The sequence below is a fragment of the Papilio xuthus genome, unplaced genomic scaffold (assembly GCF_000836235.2).
Source record: "Papilio xuthus unplaced genomic scaffold, Pxut_1.1 DF824992.1, whole genome shotgun sequence".
Taxonomy (NCBI): Eukaryota; Metazoa; Arthropoda; class Insecta; order Lepidoptera; family Papilionidae; genus Papilio; species Papilio xuthus.
The window spans coordinates 416,972-438,850 of NW_013533657.1; the positions used below are offsets into that span (position 1 = coordinate 416,972).

Below are 21,879 nucleotides of genomic sequence, written 5' to 3' on the forward strand. Positions count from 1 at the left end.
AGGGCGGGGCGCGGGGCGCGGGGCGGAGCGCGGCAGTCATACGTACTCTTGCCGGGGCCGGGCTGCGTTTTCCAATTCCTGGTCCCCGTGCTGGCCCTGCGACAGAACTGTTTCTTCGGCGTGAACAAATCCGTGCCGTTGACGGTCTTGCAGGAGGAGTGTATCGCCTTGTCGACGATGGCGCGGGAGACCTCGTCGCCGGTGAGGGGCGCGGAGTAGGTGCGGCCGTGCCCTATCCGGCCCGGCTCTTGGAATAGCGGATACCCGGTGGGGAGGGACTCGGTCCTATGATGCTTTAGCAGCCGGCCCGGGTTCTCGGGCCTGTCGATTAGTGGGTTATTCGCCAGCTGATTGTCGGCTGCGGAAGACATGAGAAGCTACACGTAAACACATGGCACCAAGCGACACCCGGTGCGGTGCGAGTTAGCTCAGCCTGGACGATGGTGCCTTGCTACCGAACTGCACAACAGACCTTACACTTTCTTGAAGATACGATTCACTAAACGAATTTTACGGTTTTTGCACAAAAAAATAATTAATATATCGCCCCCGCGAATTATTAATTTTTACCCTCAAACCAATCAGAAATTAACGTTCACACTGCATACAAAAAACACCATCGTCCATAATGTAGTTACTGTTTTAGTGTAGATGTGACAAGTGGACAGTGACAAGGCCTTGTCACACCTGCGTGTTACTCGAGTGCTGCGATGTAATGACACGATCTCATCTGACACACTGACACGGTCAATGTGACACACACCATCACCGACTTGCATGCAAAAATGTATTCAAACTTAATCTATACATCTTCAAATTGCAACACAATGCTAATGTGTTTCAAAATATTTACATACATATAATAAAAAATTGTATTATATCTTTATTCAACTACTTTCAGTACTTGCTTTCATCTTTTATTAAATGTTTCATCAAAGTAAATAAACACATAAATACGCCCTACGTATGTACAAATGTTGTTTTTATGGTCCTTTGAGCAGGATAATGTAGGTTAGGATGTTAATGTTTAGTAAAAGCGTTATGTTACAAACAAATTATCCATTCGTATACTTATATTTTCCCGAATATGCAAAGTACAGTCAGCTGCATTAATATGTATACATTTACAACGATTCAGAAACTTGTATATGTCTTGGGTTTCAAAAATAGTACACTCTTGTCAGTCTGTATGCTTTGGATTATGAATACAAGTCATTGACAAATAAGTGCATATACATATTAAAAACACAAAGCCTGTACAAGTTTCTAAAATGATAGTAATGTATTCATATTCATGCAGCTGACTGTACACTCAATGTGTAAGAGAAAAGCAAAGTTATTAAAACCGACAAGGTCTCGATAGACGATGTATACATAATCGGAGTATGGTAGAGATAATTTTTTTACATACATTTAAATACGAATAAATTCATATCGAAATTATGTATCAAAGCTGCAATCAAAAGCCCTCATCCACCTAAATTAAAGCATTCAAGGTGACTTTTAGTGAAAGCTGATAATAAACTTTTAGTTTATCAATATTGAACAGTTGCCAGATCCATTCAAATTAATAATCAAAGTTCATTGATGGTGTCAAGGTGCATGGACATTGTGCAAGAATATGAACAAATTATCCTTAAAGTCTGATGAGATGAAGGAATGAAAAAATATTGTCTACAACATACGATTACTTTAAGTAATGCTTGAGAGGAACAGTTTTTGTAATACAGACAAGCCAATCCAGTTTTCACACTATATCTAAAAAGAATGTTAGTATTAGAAGACATAAATATCCATAACCGGTAAAGCATGAGATATCAAGAGATTCCTAAAGAGTAATAAAATTCGTACATACGAATGTATGGTTAGTTGAAAATGATTTAGACGACGCATTTCTCTTTGTACCAGAAATTACTTAATTCTCCTAACATAAAACAAACATCAAATATCACCTAATTGAGCCTCTCCTAAATCATTAAAAATCTTTTAATGCAACAACATTAATTCAAGACATAGGAGTAAACATTCAAACATACACATCCATACACAAATCATGCGCACTTCATACAACAACACGAATTCACATATAAACAATATAAAAGGAACAATTAGATCATGCTTAAAGAAGTACACACGAAATGCGTGATGATATCCTGATGAGCTTAAAGGCAATTCCCCAGCACTTTATGATTGCAAAGCCATGATCAAGGAATGGGGACGGCAGAGTCCCAATTGAAGAGGTTTCGTGATATCGTACCATTGTTCGTAGTGAAGGGTGCGAGTGCCGCGGCTGAGTCCTCTATGGAGTAGGTGGCGGAACACACGCACTGTCTTATACACGAGCCAACGCACAGGCCCTTCTCTGTAATACATTGAGCCCATGTACCTCTACTACATATACCCATACCACGAGAACAGTTACATCTCCATATATAACAGAATTAATGTGTCATACACTCAGATACATAGACTATTTATATATATATATATATATGTTAATTTTGTAGTATATATCCCTGAATTTTGACTTTTTTATTGTTACAATGCAAAGGGGACAGAGGACAACAGATCCGCAACCAAATATTACTACAACTAATCTACAAAGAAAACATTTCTAATCTACTATTAACAATTGCAACGAATAAATACATAAACATTATATAAAAATGTATATATTTAAATTTCTATTTACTATTCACTTATTCGTTACAAAAGAGTTAAGAATATGTTAGTCAAATTGAATAAAACAACCATTGACGTACAACTCGGATACATGAATGGCTGTAATTTTTACGTATAGGTCGCAAATATCTTAAGCAAATTAGCACAAAACTCTTTATATTAGGAAGATTACTACATGTAAGCGTGTTTGCGAACTATATGCCAACACTGGGCTTAAATACTAACTACTTGTTGCAATGTATGTATGTATGTGTGGGTCATGTCACGAGTACAAAGATAACTTGAAGTCTGTTCATTGTACAATGTTACACACAAAGATCAACTCTCATTGGTTATCTACAATAAATAAAATTAGTGTGTCTGTATGTCATATAAAAAAAATGTATTTCGTGAACATGCTGCATGTGCTTTACTAAGAATGAACAATATTTTTTTTTTATTTTTTGTCTGTATGTACGCTCCGCTAAAAGTCGCGGAGCGCCCTCTAGTATATGAATAGAAAATTAACTAAATATTAGTGATAAAACTTGCATCCCTTTTACTATTGTAAATGATAAATTATTTTAAACTTAGTACCCTGTTGTCTTATATTTATAGTATAGGAGCGAAGAAAATTAAGTTTTTGGTTGCATTCGAATATTTAGTAAAATTGAATTATTCAACAAAAATATTATTAAGATATATTAGTGTTATAATTACGCATATTGCATAATCATAAAACTGCTTAATAACATTTTCATTTGCGTAAATAAATAAAACTGAGCAAGTTTGCATTTATGTATAACATGTGAACAAAATATTGTGACTTAATTTTTCCTAACATTATAAATAGTCCGCATCATGTCTTATCATTTATTTGAAAAAAAAAACTAATATTTTTACGATACGATTAAACTTTAAAGTAAAGTTATAGACATATTCCTCTACCGTACTCAGAGTAGCTAAATAGCTACTAAAGCAGTCCCTTGGTGACAATTTAAAGATTAAATTTACACTAATGAACCCTCTTAGTCACCATTAAGCGACTGAGTAGTCGTAAATATATAACAAACACTTATAATTTATGGATCGGAATATGGATAGCGATAGCATTACCATTGTAGAGTCCGGCGCGCCCCCTGCCGTCGGAGTATGTCTGTCGGCGCGCGGGCAGGGGGTTGGTGCCGTCCAGCAGGGAATTCTTGCTCAGGATTATGTGGTCCTTCTCGTTCTCCGTCTCCTTCGCACAGTTCCTCATCGCGCTGCAAATATTACATTATAAAATCACTGCTTTATTAAGCTACTAGCTGTTAACAACTTGGTCCGTGTCGATGTCAAGCGGGAATAGTGTTCACATTAGTGAAGGAATAGTGCTCATTTAATGCAAACAAACAATCTTGCCTCTTTATAATCTTATATATAAAATTTTCGTGTCACAATTATCGTTCCCATACTCCTCCGAAACGGCTTGACCGATACTCATGAAATTTTGTGACCATATTGAGTAGGTCTGAGAATCGGCCAACATCTATTTTTAATCTCGCGCGGACGGAGTCGCGAGCGACAGCTAGTATAGTTTACATTTTAAAATCACTGCTTCGTTATACATTAGCGTCTTGAAGTGAGCCATTCAGACAATTTAATTTGTTTGTTTCACCTGTAAGTTATCTGCTTTAGAAGATTATACGGCGATTGTCTATCGCTAATATCGTAATTAAAGTAACCTGTTTTAAAGCTATATGGGTTAACTCACTGGTATATCGTGGAGTGCATGCTCTGCGCTATGTTAGAATCCTCCGAGTGCATCCAGAGCTCGCCGGCGCCGGTCGCAGTCTGCCGCCCCACCTCCATGTAGAAGAAGCACTCCGAATCGCCGCATCTACACACGCAAGTACATTTCTCATGCTAAAACTACACTCAAGATGATGGTCTGTCGTCGTTGGACGACGCAAACTATATTTCGGTCTGTTCTAAACCAGAAACAATGAAAATACTCTTTAAAAATGGATTTCTTTTGCGATGATCAAGATTTATGTGTTTATCAGATTAGTGGTTACCTTCTGATGTTCTTGAGAGAGTACTCGACACGCTCCGGTATTCCGAGGTCGCTGATAATATTGTTGTGACTCTTAATCTTAACGAGGGTGAGAGTCTTGTCCGTGAGGCACAGGTTGTACAGCCCCTGGATACTCTTCGACGCACCCAGACCCTTCTTCTGCACGTTCACTTGCCACACGTGTTCTACAACGTAACATTACAAAATTATTAAAAAAAATACATTCGTAGTTTAGAATACAAAACAATCTAAACGAAAAAGAAATACACGTGGAATCTAGACTGTTTCTTTCCATCTCTGTCAAATTAAAAAGCTCGTAAAAATATGTATAATATAAATACTAGCGGACCCGACAGACGTTGTCCTGTCTACACGTCTTTAATTTGAATAAATTAATATGAAGTTATTATTTGATGAGAATTGTGAATCTAAACCATTCCCAGATCCCCTTGAACACACACAAAAAAAATCATCAAAATCGGTCCAGTCGTTTGAGAGAAGTTCAGTGACATACACACTCACAGAAGAATTATATATATATATATATAGAGATGTAACATTATTTATATGTATATTTACATATATCTACTAATAATATATGAAAGTTTTTTTTTATAATAACCAATAGGATTTGCTTAATGTCATACAAAGGGTGCACCTGAGTTCAATTTATCCTTTTAACATGTAATACGCAGAATGTGCAGTGGAAATCTGTATAATAATACAATGACATCATTAATCATTTATTAATTGGTGTCAAAACAACAGCGACCCGGCGCAACCAACATTGTGTCAGACGACTTGTTTTCTTCAAACGAAATACGCAAACATCGCGTTTATACTTGATAAATACTAAAAATAGACAACATGGGAAAGCAATAACATTATAGAGATAAGTTAATAATATTCTAGTAAACAGATATAAGCAATTAATTTTACTTATTACAATCCATCATAATAAAATTTATTAACTGTGGATTTCCGAGACCAAAATTCCCATTTAAAACATGCCATCAAAGATATTGAGAGTAATGACGATGTACAGAGATTTTTGTCTCAGAAACCAACGGTTACTCATCTAAACACATATCTAGTTATAACCTTTCTAAAATAATAAATATAACAATAATTTAGCATAAATTCTGCCTACCCCTTTAGCGACGGACGTAAGCTGTGTTGTTTATAAATTCTTTAAAAATGAAATGTTTTCCTTTTTAAATATTCAAGTAAAAGGCGTCAAGCCATCAACATTCGCAACAATATTATTAATGCTTTAAAAGTTTCTCAGAAATAAACAACAAGATAAGTAAATTGTAATTATATCGAGATAAGCAAATGTAACTTAAGATCAAGGTAAGTAAAAATAATCCTTACTTAATTTGAATCAAGACGATAAAAATAAATAAAATTATTATGTCTCCAAGCACTTTAATTTTTTTGTCCGCGGCAAATTATGTTTAGGAAAAATGTAAGCTAAAAGTTAAATGAAAATGTTCCTTTTATAAATTTCGTTACATAAAATATTTCAAGAACTAAACAAAAGAATATTGATTACGACCTTATACATATTTGGCGAATCATTTACTTAAAATAGAAACAATAAAATCGACTTTAACCATATCTGTGGGCCCCCAATAAAGCTGTTAAACATAAGCATGTACTGAGAGTTCATTGAACCCGGTGGTGGAGTGAAAGTTCTCAGGTTCGAATGCGTATCAACTTAATATTATTTTCATCAACGTAACGAGAGCTGTACATTTTGGAGAACGCGTAATTAGCCTTTTGGGTCATTACAGTCTCGCACAAATTATATCCGGCATCGAACCTACGGCATCGAGACTCAAAACTACCACATTTAAAACCATGTGTATAAAAATGGATTCTAACTGTTGTTTATAAAATAATCACATAGTTTTCCTTTATTTAGCTTTTTCTTTAACCGACAAAATATAGATTGGGAATTCCCCGATCATAAACCTATTATGTTGCCTTCACCGAGGCAACCGAGGCGTTTGTTGTTTATGATTTAAAGGCGGAAAAATCTTAGTAACGGATAAATAAATGGATATTTCCATACTATAAGTATGGAAAGCCACCTCGGTTATTGTTCCGTTTTCATATTATCCTTTTTAAAAATATTACGATTGATACCCATGATTACGTAATCATAACTATAGCTAAAATATAAGTAAAATAAAATATTTTGTTAGTTAACCTGCTAAATAATAGACATCACTTCAGCTATGACATCAATTAATTATTTTGTATGAATGATTTTAAAATTTCCTATTGTTTGTAAGATACCAATAGGTAAACGAATCTAAGTACGCGCAACTATTTTGACGTATTGTTGACGCATAAATATATTACCTCCGTGTGACGTGAAAAAAATTCTATGGAATACCTGTGGCGTAGTTGTGAAATTGCGCAATCATTTGTTTTTACGCATTCACTTATCAACGTACTTAATCTGTTAACGTATCGATAACAAAAAGCTACAATACTCGTATGACGATATAAGTTTTTCATAATAATCTCTACCATACACCATAGATTTAGATTTAAGATAATTTATGAACAAAAAACTTCTCTAAACCATAAACACCGATGTACATCAAAAAATCGCCAAAGGTTAGTTTTTAAAACAAGCAGGTGAATTTGAATATTGCAAGATAATAAATATAGTTACGCATAATCTTATTAAGTAATTTAGTTTTATAAAGGCAAAATAATTAGTGAATTTAAATTATAATAGTGTAGCAAGGACATTAAAGGTAAGGAGAATTCACAATAGATGCTTCAGAGGCAGGCATAACATAACAAGTCTAGTATTTTTCGTCGTCTAGGAGGCAGTTTCCTCATAGACATTACATGCATGCATAGTTGTAAATAATCAGGGAATCCTTAACACGATTCTACTAATGCGAAATAGCATAGAGTAACTTTAAGAGTAATTATAAATCTCTACTGATATATACTGAGTTTGTTTAAACGCGCTAATCTCAGGAACTACTGGTCCGATTTGAAAAAAAATTCTTTCGTTGGATAGTCCATTTATATAGGAAGGCTTCAGGCTGTATAACATAACGCTGCGACAAATAGTTTTTTTTAATTCTCGGGCGACACCTAGTGAAATATATTTGACTCTGGCGATGTGTGCGATTAGTCGTTCGGTCTAGTCCAGTAACGCGACAGCAAGACGTTGTTCGATTTTACAAAATGTTTTTAATATTTGAAATCACAAGCAATCAAATAGTTGATTTAAAGACGTAACTACATATCTTGTTGGTCTTATCTGGATTATGTATAGATCTCGCAACAATCTGAATTGAATTATAAAGACATATTAGGTCTTCATATCCGTTATATTGCATGACTAATATTTTTTGTTGTTATTTTCCTCTTGCAAAATTACTTATAACTTGTTATTGTCAATATCAATATTTACTTATCACTTGAATAGCCCCTGTGCTGTAGGTTAGCTGACAGCGCGGTATGAATCACTCGATCACCGATTCCTACAATTCCTAAAGTACTGTAGTAATTTGATCTATGACATATATGTATTAATCTATGAGTTAAAGATTAAATTAAATTAATTTTAAGGTATGAGAACATTTAACAGGCAATAGTCATATAAAAAACCAACAAGTCCAACTGTCTGACTACCCTAAGTCAATCAGGACGAGATAATAAAACTATAGTCGAATCACAATCACTCTCCAAATTGTGTTTATGGGATGACAATCACTAAGAAAAACTTTACCTTCTTGATAGACGGAAAAAAAACTTAGAAGATAATAGACACGACATGCTAGACGTTAAATCTTATCCTGTATTTGTCATACATACTCTATGGTAGCAAAAAGTCGAGTCAACTTTATTCTTACCAACTATTGCGGTCACAGAGGAGCGGCGGAACTGTTCGTTTGTCGTTGTTGTTTATTTTTTACATCGCTTCTGAGAACCGGCGATCCGCTGTCGACGTTTTCCTCGAAGGCGGATAGTTAAATCGGCAAATAAAATCGTAATTAACAATTTGATTGCCACCGATGATGGCGTTGGTAATGGTATTTCTCGTTACCAATAAAAAGTACACCCACGAATATCGTTTTGGGTGGTCCGAGTCTAGAAAAATGTAGTACTGACGAATCAAAGAGTAAGTCAAATCGTAGAAATAAAATCAAAATTGTAACATGAATGGAAAAGTCCAAATTCAGATTTTAAAGTAGATCTTAGAAACCATTCATATAAAAAGTGATAAACTGGAAAATAGATATTCATCGTAAAGAAACTTCGACTTTACAATTTATTATTAAAAACCCGCCTGGTATTATGCATATTCAAAAATAGCACTGATCATCAGGTGATCCAGTTGGTCGTTTGCCTATTCTATAAAAAACAACAAATAAAAAACTGTCGTCAAAGACTAAGAAGAGAGAAAAAAACAAGTCTAGCACTCATCATCCACGTGGTGGCGATTTGTTATTGAGCGATGACCTCGGCCGTGCCCGCCGGGGCCTCCGCAAAAAGCGAGCAGACACGGTCGCCCTACGCCGCCGCTACGCCGCACCGCACCGCGCCGCACCGCGCCGTGCGTGAATCATTAACAATTACATTGACCGCTTCTCTATAACAAATTACTCTAACGATTATTTTATGGAACCATAAGATATCCATACGGCCAAGGGTATTGCCAATTTATTACCCACTATAAAAGTTGTAACGAATATTATTAAGGAATTTGTATTTTAGTATCTGTATTATTTTTGTAAACGACTACAGGAATTGATAAATTACATAAATTGTATGTACGATGTACAAAAAACTTCTGTGTTTTGTACATCAGAACATCGGATTTCCCAAAAGTAAATGGTAGAAATTGCTAATAATATTTCCTGTTAGAAAAGTTCAGAAATCAGCAAATATCAAACTATTTTAAGAAAACACATCTCAGTTGCCCACGTTGTCTTATGTCCGCGAGGGAGTCGAGTTCAATCCCCGACGAGGGCCTCCGTGACTAAATGCTTGTTTTATTTGTAGACAGAGGTTTTCTATCAAGAAAATTCTATAGAGCTTTAAATTATTCACAGAATGATACATGGGAAAGTCTAATACTTATAAAAGCGAACGAAATATATATATATAAAAATTAATCCAATCTTTATTTTTGTGCACGACATTTAATTCAGAAAATAAAAATGTTAAAACCTAATAAGTATGTGGGATACGCTCGTGTAATGTTTTGGTTAAGACAAGTTAACATTTTAAGAAAATATAAACATATAATTGACAACTGCAACAAGTTGAATGGTTGCTGAAGAGCTGCGAACCAAGAAGGTCCAATGAGACCACATGATATCCATTTGATACCGAGGGTGAGGAAATGATCCCGTTTACATTGTGCACGAGGAACGCGCCCCCTGCACGACGCATAGCACGTCACAGCCGGCGGGCGCGCGCTGTTTGCTCTAGTGTCATTACCACGGCCCCATGAGGTCGATACACCGGCAGCCTTGAGCCTCCCCCCTAGCCGTTTCCACGATAACTTTTCCGCTAGCATCCGCTGCGTGCGCGTTGCGTCACGCGTTACGTCACGCGCGCGTCAGCACAACGTGGACATACACGCGCGGACGATCCCTCCAACCTCTTCAAATAAAACATAAGCACCCACGAAAATTAATCAATCAAAGTTTGAAGGCAGCTCATTTCTCTAATAAATATATCAAGCCCTTATAGACAGAACGTTAGTACAAAATTTATAAGTACTGCAATCCTTGTTATCAAACATCTCTTAACAGAGTACTTTTTTACTTTTTCAACGATTTCAACTTAGAATTAAAACATTTGTTTGGATAGATCCATTAAAAATAAACGGACAAGGTTTAAATACTGTCAACCATGGCATAAGAATCCAAAGCATACTAAACAAATACCAAATCAATGAAGTTATATCGCACACCTTTATATTGTAAATAACATAAAGTAATGGTAGGGATGAATTACGCTTCGCTAAAGGAAGACAATAATGAATGGTTACAAGAAGATATTTTCTTATTGTTATTTATAAAAATATCCATTTATAGCAGGAAGTTAAACAAAAGCAAAAAAAAACAATTGAAAAACATTGGCATTTAAGTTCAATGTTGAATGCAAAATGAGGTGTTTTGATAACATCCTTTCCTGTATACAATAATTGCAACACATCACAATATTTATAAAATGGACCTAAAAATATAGACTTTAGAGTTGATATTGCAATGAACATGACACGAGACAAGATAAATTCTTCATTGACTATTAATAATTTTAGTTATTTATTCTCATACTTACAATATCAGTAGGCAAGCTTTTGCTTTTCCTTACAAAAAATTAACATTTAAAGGTTTCTTTGGCAAATATGAATGTGTTTATTAAATTTTTTATTAGATTTATAGTATTCTTTTTGTGACATGAGCATATAATTTTGTCAAACTAACAGAAAAATAATGTTTTGTTTCAACAATTTTGGTTACTACAATTTGCTACTAGATAAATGGAAGAATAACACTGTTATACTTAATTAGTACTCTTCATAACATTAGACTACTAACCTAAAACCAGATACAAAAAAAAAATAACCGCAAAACATCTTTAATGACTGAGCAGCAGATATATATGTATATTATTGATATATAAAATTTATCATAATAATAACAACCATATTACTTAAGATTCTTGAACTTTATAAATTTTAAAATGCAAAAGCCATGCTACTTCGACTTTCACATCAAAATTAGTTAGAATATTAAATTAATCTCTGTATCTCTTGGTCATTGCATCAAATGCGTACCAATGGTAAAATTTTGTTTACTCTTTCTCTGACATGTTAATCTTTGTTAGGAGAAGTATCAAATATAAATATTCATAGTTAAGACAACCCTGTCAGCTAGTAAAATAATAAAAATATACATTTTACAAATAACCTCTCAAAATATATGAGAATGCAAGTAAAAAATAATCCTTGGCTGAGGATTTTTTTTTTAAGAAAATGTATTGTGAAAATGTTTTATAAAATTAACCCCACTAACTTGTGTTTCTTTTATAAAGAAAAAAAAAAAGAAATATAAATATTGACAATTCAATAATTCTTTCCTCAAAAATGTTGTAAGTAGCTAAATTAGATGCATTGTTGACATTTTGTTTAAACCCTCCATAAAATTATTGAATATAAAACCCCGCTGAATAAATATAACCTCTTTAACCATGCCTTTCCACTACCAAAACACAATAAAAACAAATTGTCTCTCTCTATGGTAGAGGAAAACTTATTATTAAACTTGAGCTAGCATTGTGCTATGTATTTCTATCTCTCTTAATTAATCAATTTTGTAATACATTTTCTAAATTAAATTGTTTTTTACCGCTTTTAAATTTAATTAATCTCAACACATGAAATATATTAATTTAGCCTTCAATTTTTTTTGCCAATGCAATCAGATTGTAAGTAATCTTGTAAGACCTAACCTACTATCTTGTGTCATAAATAAGCAATACCATCATATTTACAAATGTAAACAAAACTTAAAATAAATTCTAACATTATTAACTAAATAAAAATACTTTTTAGACTTAGAATTTATGACTGGTCATCAAAAATAGTAACATCAATGTTAGCAAACGTAAATATTCATAACCACAAGTATTGCATCACTAAAATGTAATAATAACATGTTGTTTACTTACGTATGGGGTGCAGCAGCTCGTCGCTGGCGTCGTCCGAGTGGTGCAGCTTCAGGATGGCCGTTAACCACGCGTGTAGCTCCTGCTCGTTCTCCGCCACTATACACAGCTGCTCCTCCCGCGTGAACAAGGCGATCACATGCTTCTGCTTCAGATCCAATCTCCTAGTTATGTTGTAGCAGCTCTTCAACGGCAGGAACCTGCGCGGCGCGGCCCCCGCGCGGAACTTTTTCTCCGACTCGTAGTACTCCAGGCGTGCGGGACACTCGTTGGTTTCGGCGCGCAAAACGAAGTACTTTTTCTTCATGGTCTTCAATTTTCGGAGGTGGCCCTGGCGCACTACGGCGCCGCCCGATATCGCAGCCATGTCAGCGTGCCAGCATCCCAGCCCCTAGCCCGTAGACACACGACGAGCGCTTAACCTTGAAGTTGTTTACGTGACGAAAGTCACACGGAATTCTAGTCCTAACCGTCGAAGCGACTAAAAATACGTACTATCTCTTTTCAATAGCGCGTAAATAGTAATGTGCTTGGTAATTAATCGAATGGCGTAGCAAATTTGCGTCCGGCGTAGTCCGTCGGGCGCCATATGACCGCTAACACTTTAACTCTCTACCGCGCCACTACGATTCCCGGACGAGATAACAACACTTGCGTCGCGTTGGAAATATCAAGATATATCAACAACAAACACTTTTCACTCCATAATTCGGTACGCTCGCTATTACACTCGGTCATTCACAGACACTTTAGTTTAGAAAGAGATAAAATCATTCATAGTAAACGTAATCTGCACGCCCTTCCGTAGGAACTAGGAACGCAGGGCATGGGAATCACGCCGTCGTCATGCCAGTGCAATATCAAAACAATATATTTTTTGCCTTATATCGCCTAGAAACGGTGGTGCAAAACGCAAAATTTGCAAGAATCAAATTACACGACTACTACGTTTGTATGTTGTGCACTTGATTTATAAAAACTCATGTATTTGCGCGTCGTCTTTTATTGGTTCCTCGCTATTGCGTGTCATTTATTTGAACGACGATTACGAGAAAATAGTACTATAGCAAAGTTCGGATTCACGTACACAAAACATTACTTTACCAAGTGTCAGTCAGTTACTAGAGCCAGTCGTTCAAAGTTTATAGTTTATAAATAACTAAAAACTGTAAATAAATTTTTAATAAAGTTTCAATACTTGATCTAATATCATTCTAACATATTAGTAATGCTTTGGAGAATTATTATATATTAATAATCACCAAAAATATTTGATAATCAGAAAAAGTCATTAATATTTTATTATTTATTGGAGGCAGATATCTTCATTTTTATTAAATTTAACCTCGCGATTACGTATCCTGTGAATTTCGCTTGAATTATTTCTAAAAAAAATCTTACTTTTTTAACTGTACACGTATTCGAACGGTAGGTCAACATTTCCAAACAGTGACTTCTATCTACATGGACAGGTTGCTGCTTGGTAATGACTGATTTTTCTTTGTTCCCACTTAAAAGCACCTGTCTTATTGACTGTTTATCTTGTCTTTTCTCTATAACTAGTTAAAATAACTGACCGCTATAACTGGATAGGTTGTTGCTTGGAAACGACAGCTTCGAATTAACACACCTGTTGAAGTTCCTGACAGCTAATTTTATCTCTATTTTTAGTACGAATCCCCACCGCCGCGCCACTAACAACCGCAACCGTCAGCGCCAAAATGGCGAAAATCAAATGGTTACAAATTGCCACGATTTATAACCCGTCCATGTATAGAGATCAGTTGTTCGAATCATCAGTGCTACAATCAGCACTGGACAACAAATGGGAAAAATCAAATAGGCACAAAAACCTACGATATATAACCTATCCTTGTTTATTTTGTGTACTCTTCTGTCTTTGCTCTTTGTTTAATGTGTCCGCAAAGAGTATATAAAAGATGTCAAAGAGCAAATTAATGATGTCCGTCCTCCTCTTTTGTGTCCATTTATGTCCGTCATTCATTCACTCATTTGCTTGCTAAAAAAGGTGCAGAAACGGGAATTGTTGGCAAATTTGTTGAGATAAATACGTGTTAAAGATTTGGCTACCTGATATTTGGCGTTCTACTCATTTTAAGTTATTCTAAATCTTGAATTGTGAATTTGGATGAAACGTGAGTGAAGTGTTTACATTGTGAAATTTCAATAAATTTAAGTTGCCGTGAGATGTAAGTACGCAGCGAAAGGCGAGTTTTTGTGAAGTTTTCGGTGTTTTGAGTGTTTGGTGGTGGTACTTATGGACCGTACCTTTGTACAGTTATCTGATATCGGCGAAAGATAAAAGATTTTCGTTCAGGTTTTATCGTTTTTGTATTATCTTCATTGCAATCTGTGTAAACAGTACAGAGTTGCAACAGTGCCTTAGCTCTTGCGGTTTTGTATTTTGCAACCATCATTAGAGCGTGAAAACCGTGTCAAGCTTGTATCCTTCTATGTTTTCAAACTTATCAAAACCATTCTTAAATTGACTTTTTCTAATTGGATCATTTATTACAGATACTGAGTCTAAGAGACAATGGCTCACAGATCATAATATCTAAGGTAAAGTTGTAAATATTTACATTCCTTAAATGTATTCATTAATAAGTGTTATATGATGGAATTGTAGCATATTTGTAATTTATTCATTTACTTCTAAATATATATCTTACAGCAGTATTATGGCATCTGGAACATCATCATTAGAAAGCAATGGAAGTAATGGTGAGTGTCTATTTTTTTTCTATACACTACAATATTTGTTAATTTATTTCCTCATGTCACTTTTTATTGTATATACAAGATTGAAATGTCACACTATTGTTTATATAATATTGTTGACATTATTTCATTAAACAATAGATGCAATTTATTTATTTACTTTATATATAACTTTTTTCAGAGTCTATATCTAACAGTTATGTGAACAATGAAAGGCACAATCCTAGTCAGATACAGAGCATTCCCCACCAGATAGACTATGAGGTGCTTACTGCCAATCAGTGCTATGAGAAGCAGAATTACACCGTCAAGGGCCACAGCCACAGCATGAGCGGTACTTATGAACCACTGCAGTATGACGTCATTAACAAGCAGACCAACGAAAGCTTAAAGCAACAATGTGAGAAAGCACTCCACGACTTAAATCAGTTAAGGCGGCAACATACGGAAACATCAAGAAGATGTGAACATGTCATGAAGGTTAGGATATATAAATAAAACATATTACTTGTGAGATGCAATAGATCCCAAATATTCTAATAATGTTACATTACCAACCATCAAATTCAGATTAATCATATTATAATTGATTGCCATGATTTTTTTGTCAATATATGACTCATAAGAATAACTTTCTTTTCTATTAATTTCCATTGCAGGAGTTGGAATATTTCCGTGGTCAGCACAGAGCAGCTATGAACCAGCTGGAGGTGTCAGCTCAGGAGGCTAGCAGTCTGCGCAGCAAGTATGGTGACCTGCTAAATGACAATCAGCGGTAAGATATTCATAATATGTATTACATTTATCTAGTCTTTAAAATGTCTATAATTGTGACAAATAAATAGTCCAGATTTTAACACTATATTAACACCATCAATTTACCAAATGTTTAGAAGTCTGTTTGATTCTTTAATTAGTAATTTTATCTGAAAATTTAATATTTATCAGATATAAGATTCCAAAATAGTGCCATTACAGTAGTCAGAAATAATCTATTAATGTTTTTCAGTCTGGAGAGAGAGGTGCAACATTTACAGCAGAGCGGCAACCCTGAGGGCAGCTCGGACGCACTTGTACACACCCTCAGGAAGTATGAATCACTCAAAGAGGAGTTTGATTGTTTCCAGAAAAGGTGACTTAGTTATCTTTTTCATTGTAAATATTTCTAACAAAAAAAATATCTGTAACAAATGTTTTATATTTAAAGATTTAGCGTTTTTGTATTAAACTTGATTTTTATATGTATCGTAGATATGACGACTTGATAGAGACTCACAACACGACGCTTGAGAAGCTCCGCAGTGTGCAAGACGAGAACAGTCGGCTGAAGACACAGTGTCATGATCTCACGCAGGAGAGGAATGCTGTGGTCAGTTCATACATCCCACTCAAATACATACAAAAATGACAACCATTTAGATGCATACGAAAGGGAACATATCAGTGAACTAACTCGCAGCTAAGCTCAATTTGTATCTATAGAGTGTTAAGATTTATGTTTCAAGCTGCAAACTATGATTCACTAGGCCGACAATTTGATTGGTGAGCTGCAGCTCAGTGGTTTGAATCTATACTTTTGAATTATTTTAGAACTGATTTACACACATCTAGCTTATATAGATCTCTTGCCGGATCGGATTGTAATTGTATTGATTTGGTAATGTATGTGCAGATCCGCGAGCGCAACGCTCTGAAGCAGCAGGTGGCGAGCGTGGTGCGTCAGTGGGAGGGCGGAGTGCGCGAGCGCGCCGACATCAAGCGCCTCACTGACGAGCGCAACGCCGCCATGGCCGAGTACACGCTCATCATGAGCGAGAGGTAACGTCATAGCTCGCTAGGGGAGCGAAGGGAGCAGCTAACTACCCCCCTTAAAGATTCGAAAAAATAATTAAGAGACACACATACTTCCTACCTCCCCCCCTACATGTAACCTAGACCATCGGCCGGTGAGCCACTCGGCAGCAGCTGTAAGTTATCTTGTGTTGCAGGGACACGGTGCACAAGGAGATGGAGAAGCTATCGGATGACCTGCAGGCGGCGCTGAAGCGTGTTGCCGCGCTGGAGGCCGCGCTGCAGGCCAGCCGCGACGAGCAGCGCGCCACCGCCCTCCAGGTCACCTCTCACTCTGACTCACCAGGGCGCGTGCTGATGTGTGATAATGTGGCGTTATTGTGATGTGATGCGTTGTGATGTACGCAGGCGGAGAGCTTGCGTCGTGAGATAGAGTCTGCGCTGGTGGACCGCGACCGCGCCATCAAGGAGTGCACGGACCTCAAGACGCCGCAGAACACCGCCACGCTCGCCAAGTCCAGGTCACCGTCTCCACGTATCCCACACAGAGCCTTATAGCCATTTATGGCTACTAAACGACACCCATAAAGTAGAGTTCGCAATCTACATTAATGGAGAATATAATACAATGAGACGATCTCTCACTTAGTTTTGATTTCCCTAAGTATTGAATTACGACTTTGAGTGTGTTTGTATTGCTAAACTAACATTTTTTTTAAACTGTGTACTCGGCCTTATCTCTCTTTCTACCTGAATTTTTACAAATTCTATACTGTGTCATATGTTTCCAGACAAGACAATTCCGGCTACCATCATTTAGGGCTGGCGAGCGGCGGTAACGACGGCTTTCTCAACGGACAGCATCCCAATGATCCTTCATTAGATAAGCTACAAGGTAATTATTATGTTTGTATTTTCCACATGTATTTAGTGTAGCAGTTATACATGTATTGTTATTTGTTGTCAGGTCTGGTGGGTCTGTCGGCGGAGGCGGCGGACAAGGAGCGCGTGGACAACCTGGAGCAGGCCAACCAGGAGCTGGAGCGTCTGCGCAAGCAGCTCGACCGTCTGCAGGCGGAGCTGACTGATGCGCAGAGAGAGGCTGAGGTAACTGACCCTCATCAACACTTGCAAACAGACAGACAGACAGACAAGTAAACATTATTTTTTTTAATTAAATAAACTCGTTACAGGTATCAAAACGCAGAAGGGACTGGGCGTTTGCAGAAAGGGATAAATTATTACAAGAACGAGAAAGTGTTAAAGCACTCTGCAATAGACTCAGAAAGGTAATAAACCCTTTTATAATAGACTTGTCGTCGTCAAATGAAAAATATGTTATGTTCCGTGGTTTTTGTGATATGTTTTAGGAGCGCGACCAGATGGTGGGCGAGCTGGCGGACGCGCGGCGGCACGGCAACAAGAAGGGCGCGGAGGGCAAGGAGGGCAAAGCGCTGAGGGTGAAGGGCCACGAGGACAAGGCGCGTCTGCCACCCAACAGGGACTCCGCTGTAGATGCAGATGTTCAGGTACCACTAAGGATCTATTTTAGCCCTGGATTTCATTTGTTTGGAGAAAATGTTGAATATTTATCAAAAAACGCGCTCGAAATCAAGATTTATTAATAGTGTGAAATTAGGGTTAACATAGAATTATTTTTGTATTAAGGCATACTGTTTTCTGTTTAATCAAAGAGTGTGAGAGAGATATGAATATGTAATGTAAATGTGAGACAATGTATGTGTTAGGACTTCGAGTGGGAGATAATCGAGGTGGAGCTGAGCGGGCTGGGCGCGGACGGCGAGCTGGGCTTCGAGCTGGCGGGCGGCCGCGAGGAGCCCTACTACCCCAACGACACCAGCGTCTATGTCACCGCCGTCAAGAAGGGCTCCATTGCTGACGGCAAGATCAGGTCCGGATTGTAGCATATTACTGTTCGCTTATATCTTATAAATATGAATATTTAAATGGATGGATGGCTGTGTGTTTATAGGTATTTCCAGTACAACTGCATGAATCTTGCTGAAATTTGGCATAGTTGAAGAATATAATCTGGATGAGCACATAAGCTACTTGCTAAGTTTATTTAAAAATCCGGGCGACTAGTATATAGGTAGCTAGGTAAAGAATCGTTCAGTACAAATGAGTGAAAGTAAATGTAAGATGATGTATGTGCACGTGCAGGGTGCTGGACCGCGTGGCGGAGGCGTGCGGCGCGTCAGCGTGGGCGCGGGGCGGGGCGTGTGCGGCGGCGCTGCGGGGCGCGCTCGCGTGCGGCGCCGCGCTGCTGCGGCTGCAGCGTGCGCGGTATCTGCGCCGCCTCGTGCGTCTCGCCGGCGGCGTCGCGCTGCACCACGGTACTGCGCACTGCACACTGCGCACTGCCCCACTGTCCCACTGTCACACTGCCCACTGTCACACTGCCCACTGTCACACTGCCCACTGTCCCACTGTCCCACTGCACACTATTCTAACTCAACAATTTAAATTTTAGATTTGTTTCTCATTACGTAAATATTTCACGTAAATATTTTTGTCAGGTATTTTCGTAAGCAAAATAGCGTGCGGTAGTGCCGCGGCCAAGGAAGGGAACATTTACGTGGGCGACAGAGTTGTTAGCGTAAGTATTACATAAATATGTATTATAAAAGAGACGTAGAGATACATGAGATGTAAATGTTGCAGATAAACAATCGTTCGCTGGAGGGCGTGAAGAGCGTGTCGGAGGCGATGGCGATGCTGAACGACTGCCAGTACGACTCCGTGCTGCTCACTGTGCTGCGCCCGCTCTACCCCTGCTGCGACCCCCGCAACAGGCACGTCTCATACACACCCCCACACACACACACATACATGCAGTTAAAGGGAGCCAGTAGGTTAAAAATGTTTAATACGCAAAACTACTTGTAAATTTTGGAAAAAAAACAATTTTCCTAGCCAGCCCCTTAGACCTAACCTAAATCATCAGCTAGCGACGCTCGTGCACTTAAACCATACATAATGCATTCGTTTATACATCAAATTTAAATCTGAATTTGAAAGGGCAAAAGGTAAATTCGTTTTATAATAGTCTTGGTGTGATTTTTAAAACCTGATTTGTTTTAAACAGATCAAGTATGTTTAAAATGTGAACTTATATTTAAAAAGTCAGATTTTGATGTTAAAAAATACACAAAGAGGTTTGATGTTAGCCGTGTACTTACAATATCATCTGTTGTAGATAGACATATTGTTCAGATGAAATTCCTAAACAAGACAATAGCAATACTCCCAAGTTGTATCTCAGGTATGTTTGTAAACATGTTGCTTACACAACAACTGTCACAAAACAATGTCATTTGACATCCTTACATTGTTTGACATTTCTCATTTTGATTGTATTTTAACACTTACATTTGAAAACGTAAGCCTCTTAGCGTGCAATTAGCAAAAAAAAGCATTTTTTTCTGTGTTTTAGTTAAAAAAAGTACAACAGTGTTGATATTTAAACATCCTTTGGAATATTTATATAATCTGTGAAAAATACAAGGTCCTTTCATTCATAATCGATGTTTAAAATAAAATATCCTGTGAAATGATTATTGTTATTCATATGATTTTATAATAAAGTTATTTGAAATATTGAAGTCCTGCAGTTGCTTTACTCTAGCATAGAGAGTTGCATGAATATTATGCGTTGTGCAGGCTGGCGTCGTACGAGCACGCGTATGCAGACAAAATGGTGAACTTCTCCTCACAGACAGATGAACCTTGTTCACAGTTTCTGCCCCCACACGATCCTAAGGTAAACTTTTTATATCATTTTTAAGTTCAGACGTTCACTGCTTATTATTTTTAATTGTGTACTAAGATGTTGGTTCAAATCCTCCTTTTGATTGTATCCGTGAATGTACTTGAAGCTGAGTTGTAATGATTAAAATAAGTATTTGTTAATTATTTTAATAATTTGCTAATATTTTCTGACAAAAATAAGAATAAAATGAGAACAAAAAAAAACTTCTTTATATAAAAATCGTAGTGGCATTAAACGTATTAATTGATATATTCAATAAGATATGAAGAGTAGGAGTATTTATAAGACGAGGGTTGTGTCGGTGCACGTTGCAGGTGCACATCGAGCACGGCGTGGCGGAGTTGGAGCGGCGCTACGTGTACCACGTCGCCGCGCCCAGCCACTCCAGCCATCCCAAGATACACCACGAGAGAGGTACCTCGCACATCACACCGCATCACACCGCATCACACCTCATCACACCGCATCACACCGCATCACACCGCATCACACCACATCACACTCGCCAAACTTCTGCAAACCTAATTAACAATGACCGAAAGCTACTAATTAGGCCTCCTACTATTCGTCTATATTCAAACATTAATACTTTGAAAAAGTTTTGATTTTAATAATTTGATAAAATTGGACAGATTATTTTATAGATAAAATGTTATGGTTATTATAAAAAGTAAATGATTCCCAATCGTGATAGTAGTTAGATTTAGTTTCTACAGCTTCTTTTGTATAGTAATAAAGTACGCGAAATTGATAACAATAAAAAGATATATATGTGAGAATGAGTCCGCTGCGATATCGACGATCTACAGCTGCCGCGATAACATTTCTCAACACCGTATCTATTGTAAAGGTTATTGCACACTTGTACTTGTGTCATTTGACTTTATATTGGTAGAGTAAAACATTTATCAATTTTATTAGAATCTTTGTCGAATAATATTCCTCGTTGTATCCTTTAAATAAATAAAAAATGCTATTTGTAATTATTTTTAATACTCGTTGTTGATTGGTGAATTCCCTTCACTTAATAATAAAGCTATAAGATTTTAGTATATTAAGAGTTGGAAATCTTAAAATAACGAGTAGTTTTCACTGTCAAAATACTTGTAAAAAA

At 36.9% G+C, this 21,879-nt stretch overlaps 2 protein-coding genes across 2 annotated transcripts in view; one reads left to right on the plus strand and one right to left on the minus strand.

Annotated features, from left to right (window-relative positions):
- chico (insulin receptor substrate 1 chico) overlaps nt 1-13,543 on the minus strand; it is a 16,498-nt gene extending 2,955 nt beyond the window's left edge. Inside the window, exons 1-5 of the mRNA XM_013324219.1 lie at nt 12,443-13,543; nt 4,719-4,902; nt 4,415-4,540; nt 3,778-3,923; nt 2,258-2,362 (exon numbers count right to left, since the gene is read on the minus strand). Coding sequence (XP_013179673.1) covers nt 2,258-2,362; nt 3,778-3,923; nt 4,415-4,540; nt 4,719-4,902; nt 12,443-12,806 — 925 coding nt within the window. The 5' untranslated portion in view covers nt 12,807-13,543. The remainder of the gene's footprint in view (nt 1-2,257; nt 2,363-3,777; nt 3,924-4,414; nt 4,541-4,718; nt 4,903-12,442) is intronic.
- An 888-nt stretch (nt 13,544-14,431) lies between these two features.
- LOC106126510 (Discs large 5) overlaps nt 14,432-21,879 on the plus strand; it is a 13,006-nt gene continuing 5,558 nt past the window's right edge. Inside the window, exons 1-21 of the mRNA XM_013324221.1 lie at nt 14,432-14,649; nt 14,978-15,022; nt 15,135-15,184; nt 15,363-15,661; nt 15,841-15,956; nt 16,191-16,313; nt 16,433-16,550; nt 16,854-16,999; nt 17,170-17,293; nt 17,381-17,493; nt 17,764-17,867; nt 17,940-18,079; nt 18,166-18,261; nt 18,343-18,501; nt 18,721-18,884; nt 19,157-19,329; nt 19,513-19,592; nt 19,658-19,788; nt 20,657-20,756; nt 21,080-21,332; nt 21,575-21,615. Of these exons, the coding sequence (XP_013179675.1) occupies nt 15,142-15,184; nt 15,363-15,661; nt 15,841-15,956; nt 16,191-16,313; nt 16,433-16,550; nt 16,854-16,999; nt 17,170-17,293; nt 17,381-17,493; nt 17,764-17,867; nt 17,940-18,079; nt 18,166-18,261; nt 18,343-18,501; nt 18,721-18,884; nt 19,157-19,329; nt 19,513-19,592; nt 19,658-19,788; nt 20,657-20,756; nt 21,080-21,332; nt 21,575-21,615 (2,523 nt within the window). The 5' untranslated portion in view covers nt 14,432-14,649; nt 14,978-15,022; nt 15,135-15,141. The remainder of the gene's footprint in view (nt 14,650-14,977; nt 15,023-15,134; nt 15,185-15,362; nt 15,662-15,840; nt 15,957-16,190; nt 16,314-16,432; nt 16,551-16,853; nt 17,000-17,169; nt 17,294-17,380; nt 17,494-17,763; nt 17,868-17,939; nt 18,080-18,165; nt 18,262-18,342; nt 18,502-18,720; nt 18,885-19,156; nt 19,330-19,512; nt 19,593-19,657; nt 19,789-20,656; nt 20,757-21,079; nt 21,333-21,574; nt 21,616-21,879) is intronic.